This window comes from Nematolebias whitei, chromosome 8 (assembly GCF_014905685.2).
Source record: "Nematolebias whitei isolate Nwh7 chromosome 8, NemWhi1, whole genome shotgun sequence".
In the NCBI taxonomy this organism is placed as follows: Eukaryota; Metazoa; Chordata; class Actinopteri; order Cyprinodontiformes; family Rivulidae; genus Nematolebias; species Nematolebias whitei.
In genome coordinates, this window is record NC_056505.1 from 3,823,089 (window position 1) to 3,829,662 (window position 6,574).

Here is a 6,574-nt window from a genome sequence, read left to right on the forward strand (position 1 = left end):
AGGTAGTCACAGGGCTGAGTTGGTGGGTCGTTATGATGTGAGGGCGGAGCCAGCAGCACAATGTGGCTGTGGTTCCAGGATGTTGGCTTCATTTATTTGCATTTATAAAGCACATGGGTTAAACATTTTTAGAATATTAATGTAGTTTGATTCATGTTTTTATTTGTTTTGCATGTTGTTCAGTGTTTGTAGCTGCGCCAGTTTTTTTTACAGTGAGGCTGTTTCATTAAGGTCCGCCTGCAGCTTCTGAGCTTTGAAACAGAAACATAATTGTAAGAAATCAGATTTTGTTTTGCTGACTTGCTGCTCTGTTCAGTTCGAGAACAGGTTTTTAGATTATCACCAGTCATGTTTTTATGCTGCGTGCACGTCTTCCTGCAGAGACTAAACCTGCAACACCGGCTCATGGCGTTACTACGTAAGCAGCATAAACACAGACGTGTAGCAGGAAATCTGTTTGTTAAACCCTCTGCAAGCAGCTGGATGAAGCAACACAGGACGTGGACACACACCAGCAGCTCCGGCAGACACTCCTCTGCAGACTTTTCCTACCATCCCCCCCTCCAGGGCCTTTAGAGAAACAAGTCTGCTGAAAGTGGGAAGCCTGGTCTGTGCTTGGAGAGCAACAAAAGGAGCCGAGCAACCTGATCCTTCAGAATATCAGAGGTTAGGCCCCGCGGAGGGTCGAGAGGGGGGGCGCTCCTGTTTGTCAGGGAGTCCCAGGAAGGGTTTTATTATTTCCACATCGTCTCTGATTCAGCAGCTGTTAAAGTCAGATTGACTGCTCATCCCTGGAGGAGGGCAGGGATTTCCTCTTAAACCTCCACTGGTGACGAAACATCCAGAGTCTGTCCCGAGACGGCCCGGGGTCTGTCCCGAGACGGCCCGGGGTCTGTCCCGAGACGGCCCGGGGTCTGTCCCGAGACGGCCCGGGGTCTGTCCCGAGACGGCCCGGGGTCTGTCCCGAGACCGCCCGGGGTCTGTCTCGAGATGGTCCGGGGTCTATCCCGAGATGGCCCGTGCTCTTGGAGGACTTTGGAGAGGAACTGTACGAGACTGTGGATGAGTTTTACCTCTCTGGGATCGGACCCCACCCTGCCAGACCCAACTCCTGTACAAACTGTAATTATTGCTGAGCATTTCTAATCGCCACGCTCTGCAGAGGTGTCCTCTGTTACCCAACCTTCAGGTTCCTCCCTTCATGAAGAAATCAGCCGAAGCTGCTGTTCAGTATGACGGCAGGACTTCAGCTCAGCCTGGAACCTGGTGCAGCTGATCAAACACAGACTGCTGATCAGCCAGAACCGTTATGTAATTCTCACAAAGACGACATGAACTGAAGGTATAGACGTTACTATTAGAGATAAACTGATCCTTGAAGCTGATTCATGAATCGTGTTGTGATCAGATTAAATTGTTGCTTCAGGTTTCGTTTGATTATTTCTCAGAATGAACAGGAACATTTACTAAAATCACAGAATCTTTTTTTTTTACATTGATTTAATATTTCCTCTACAAATACTTTTTTACCATTGAATATTTTTGAGTTTGGTGTGTGCCAAACATCTGCTCTACCCAGATCCACTTGTTATGAATGAACCAGATGAATTAGTTGTTTTGAAAACAGTCCAAGGGCTGCACCGCGTGGAGATGTTCAGGTTTTAAAGAGTCAGTAACATTCAGTCGTGTGTGGAAAGTTCTCTGATCGATGCTTGCTGATGTTCTGACACCTCTGGTCTTGGTGCATTGTTAGCCCACGTTAGAATGTGTTAGCTCAAGTTAGGATGTTTTGATGTTTTGGGACATGTTAGGACATGGCAGGATATGTTAGAACGTGTTGTAATGTTTTGGGACATGTTAACATTTATTAGCACATGCTAGGATGAGTTAGCACATGTTAGGATGAGCTAGCACATGTTAAGATGTGTTACCACATGTTAAGATGTGTTACCACATGTTAAGATGTGTTAGCACATGTTAGGATGAGTTAGCACATGTTAGGATGAGTTAGCACATGTTAAGATGTGTTAGCACATGTTAAGATGTGTTAGCACATGTTAGGATGAGTTGGCATATGTTAAGGTGTGTTAGCGCATGTTAAGATGTGTTAGCACATGTTAAGATGTGTTAACACGTTAGTATGTGTTAGCACATGTTAGTATGTGTTGGCTCATGTTAGGATGTGTTAGCACATGTTAGTATGTGTTAGCACATGTTAGAATGTGTTAGCACATGTTAGAATGTGTTGGCTCATGTTAGGATGTGTTAGCACATGCTAGTATGTGTTAGCACATGTTAGAATGTGTTAGCACATGTTAGAATGTGTTAGCACATGTTAGAATGTGTTAGAACATGTTAGTATGTGTTAGAACATGTTAGAATGTGTTAGCACATGTTAGAATGTGTTAGCACATGTTAGAATGTGTTAGCACATGTTAGAATGTGTTAGAACATGTTAGTATGTGTTAGAACATGTTAGAATGTGTTAGCACATGTTAGCCCATGTTAGGATAAGTTAGCTTATGTTAGGATAAGATAGCACACGTTAGGATAATTTAGCACACGTTAGGATAAGTTGGCACACATTAGGATAAGTTAGCACACGTTAGGATGTGTTAGCTCATGTTAGTATGTGTTAGCACACGTTGGAATGAGGTAGCACATGTTGGGATGTGTTAGCATACGACATGTTAGCACATGTTTGGACATGTTGGCACATGTTGGGACTTGTTAGCATATTAGGATGTGTTATCACGTGAGGATATCATTGAATATTAGAATGTGTTCGCATGTGTTAGTATGTTCTCGGACGTGCTACCACATCATTCTTTTGCACATGCTAGGATGTGTTATCATGTTAGGTTGTGTTAGCATTTCTAATCGTGTTATGATGTGTAAGCACTTATCAGGATGTGTTACCACATGTTAGCACATGTTAGGACATGTTGTCAAGTATTACAATTAGCATGCATTAGATCGTTGTAGCGTTTTTTAATATAAATTAAGTTGTAACACATATTACGATGTGATCATGTGTTGGCACGTTAGGGTATGTTGCCATGTGTTGGCATGAGTTAGCACATGCTAACGTGTTGGTATGCGAACTTCTCACCAACTCCCTGTCATCTTAAAGGCCGAGAGCCTTTTTAAATAATTTACGAGTCATTTAGTTAAATCTCATTATTTTGGATCGTGCAGACAAACGGAACTTTTATTATTGTAGAGCTTTACTTCTGTGGAGCTCTGTAGACATTTTGTCTTCAGCTCATTAACGTGTTCAGGTGAGCTCAGAGATGTGTGAGAGTGCGTCCTGTGGAGGATCACACCACAATGAGCTGAGTCCAGACTGGATGTGGGTGGACGTGTTATTAACATGAGAAAGCCTTCGTCCTCAGCTCCCTCGTGTTCCTCACATTGTCTGCTTCGTGTCTCGAGACAAGTCGCTTCCTTAAAGAGCCGTCGTTGCTCTCAGCTCGTCTTTAATTCAATTTTTTTTAAAGCAAACCGCTTCTCCTTCAGCTGAATTCAGGGACTTTGAGATGCAGATTATTAATTTGTTGTGGAGAATGATCAGACACCAACATGCGTGTCAGACTTCTGTATGATCGGTCAGTCCACTGTTAATATTCACTATTAGCAGCAACTTTACAACTATATTGCATGTTAAGGTCAATATGCAATTCTTTATTTAGTGTCCAATAAAAAAAGTTATTTAAACTATGCACCACCACACACCCTGAAAAGCAGAGGTCCCAGCCCTGGTCCTGCTGGTCCACTGTTCTGTCCATGTTTTAGCTGCTTCCTGCTTCAACACACCTGATTCAAATAAGTGAATTACCTGCTCAGAATGTCATCAGGTTTCGCCGAAGGTATCGGTTACATTGATATCAGTCAGGTGTGTTGAAGCAGGGAAACATCTAAAGCATACAGGACACTGGACCTCTAGGACCAGGACTGGACCTCTGATGTAGAGGAAGAGCTGGTGAGGAGGACATAACCGTGGTCCTCTGGTCTCTGCAGAACCGTGGGGCCCAGATGATGCCGCAGGGATTAGATTTTATTCTATGGGGCGAAGTTCCTGCTTGATCCGCTGCTCTGTTAGAACCTGTGAGAATGTTGCTGCAGAACCCAAGGACTAAGACAAAATGTGGCAGCATCTCCCGCTCTCCTCCCCCCTCCGTGGGTGTTCGGTACACTAAGTGCTTCATGACTGCCGATGGGTGGGGGGCGAGCGGCGCCGCATTCGGCGGAGGCGTCAGCAACCCTCAGCCAAGTGTCCTGGTTGTTCTGGCAGCGTTTTGGTGGAGCAACTGTGAAGTTAGCGTTCTGCTGTTCTGTCCAACAGGAAGGAGGCAGCGTGCTGCAGGAGTACTTCCTGTGGAGGAGTCTGTCCAAATGTCAGCAGCTCCACATCAGTCACTGTTGGTTTGAGCTACATGAGCAACTGGTGGCTCCTGGGCCAGATTTGGTCCAAGAAATAATAAATAAAATCTAACAGAGTCAGTCGCAGATCAGAAAGGGTTGACGCTGTTAGCCAATCAGAAGAATCGCTCAGGCTTTAAACGCTTTCATTTAGTAAAAGTGACGGTTTAGGCGTGTCCGGGTTAAACTCCCACAAAGATCTTTCTCCTTCCTGCTGATCTCAGATAAATAGACGTTTAGAAGATTTATGGATTTCAAACAAAACGTTCAGATTTATTTTAAGTTAAACTCAGACCCAGGTGGAAGGTCTAGATGTTTAAATGTTGTTTGAACCACAAGTAAACCTGCAGTCTGAGAGTGAAGTGCTCTGTTAGCAAAATATGGAACAATAAGATCTGAGATGGAGCCAGGTTGTTGAGAGCTTTGTAGGTTAGAAGTCAGATTTTGAATTCTATTCTGGATTTGACAGGGAGCCAATGGAGAGAAGCTAAAACTGGAGAAATATGATCTCTCCCAGTAACTCCAGTTAAGACTCTGGCAGCAGCATTTTGGATCAACTGAAGACGTTTTAAAGAATATTTGGACACCCAGATAATAAACCATTGCAATAGTCCAGTCTAGACGTGACAAATGCATGGACCAGTTTTTCTACAACATTTTTAGATAAGATGTTTCTAATTTTAGTGATATTACGCAGGTGGAAGAAGTATGCTCAGGTCCAAAAAACAAAACCTCAGTCTTGTCTGTGTTCAAAAGCAGAAAATTTAGGGTCATCCAGGTTTTTATGTCCTTAAGACATGCTTGTAGTCTAATTGATTCATTGGATTTCATGGACGAATATAACTGTGTATCATCAGCATAACAATCAAAATGTATCCCATGCTGTTTAATAACTTTACCTAATGGAAGCACATATAAAGTAAAGCGTATTGGTCCAAGCACTGAACCTTGAGGAACTCCATGACTAACTTTGGCGTATGATGAAGATTCATTATTTACATTTAAGAATTGGAATCTATCAGATAAATATAATTTAAACTAATTTCGAGCCATTCCTGTAATTCCAACATCATTTTCAAGTCTCTGTAGTAGAATATTATGATCAACTGTATCAAATGCAGCACTGAGGTCTAACAGGACCAGTGGAGACGCAAGTCCGTTGTCAGAGGCCATGAGAACATCATTAATTTTCACCAGTGCAGATTCAACGCTGTGGTGAGCTCTAAACCCTGACTGAAACTCTTCAGATTATTTCTTTGCAGATGATCACGTACTGTAACTGACCTGCAACTGTCTTCTCTGCTTCTACCTCCCGTGTCCTCCTCACTTTCCACTTCCCTCAAAAATTAGTTGAATCAGATAAAAGTAACAAACTGTCTCTGACCCGACTGTAACTGTGATGTTCTGGTTTCTCCTCGACAGCGGGCAGTTCGCCGTGGTCAGAAGATGTCGGCACCGGAGCACCGGCGAGGACTTTGCCGCCAAATTCATCAAGAAGCGGCGCAGCAAGTCGAGCCGGCGCGGCGTGACAAGGGAGGACATCGAGCGCGAGGTGAACATCCTGAAGGAGATCCAGCACCCGAACATCATCGCGCTGCACCAAGTGTTCGAGAACAAGGCCGAGGTCATCCTCATCCTGGAGCTGTGAGTCTTTATCTCCTGCCTGCTCAGCCGCCTCACACCTCCATCTCTGCCAAAACCAGACGGGAGGTGTCTTCGTGCTGCGTTGTTTGAAGCTGCTGGTGCAAAGCTCCTCCAGACGAGTGTGAAGAACGAGTGAAAATGTGCAGCTTTAGTGTGAAAATCTGAGAGGAAGGCAGAGTTTTATGAATCTGGAGCTCAGAGGAGTATCTGCTGGAAACATGCGGTGAAATCATAGTCCACTTTAGAAAATGACAGGTGTGACCAGTCCAGGTCCAAACAGAACCTACCTGAACAGGTACACACACACCTGTTAAAAAGAACAACGCATCGTTTGAGATGTTTTTCTGGAGTATATGCAGCTTTGACTCTCGTGTCGTAGGAAGGATGAGACGTGTTGATGTGGGTTATTTCCACGCTGCGGTCCTGTCTCACCTCCCTCCTGACTGGTCCATACAGTATGAGCACCAGGACTGGTTCCTGCTGTCTCACCTCCCTCCTGACTGGTCCA

At 44.3% G+C, this 6,574-nt stretch overlaps 1 protein-coding gene across 1 annotated transcript in view; it reads left to right on the plus strand.

Moving 5' to 3' along the window:
- dapk1 (death-associated protein kinase 1) overlaps positions 1-6,574 on the plus strand; it is a 55,044-nt gene that overhangs the window by 19,727 nt on the left and 28,743 nt on the right. The window contains exon 3 of the mRNA XM_037680847.1: positions 5,845-6,066. Coding sequence (XP_037536775.1) covers positions 5,845-6,066 — 222 coding nt within the window. The remainder of the gene's footprint in view (positions 1-5,844; positions 6,067-6,574) is intronic.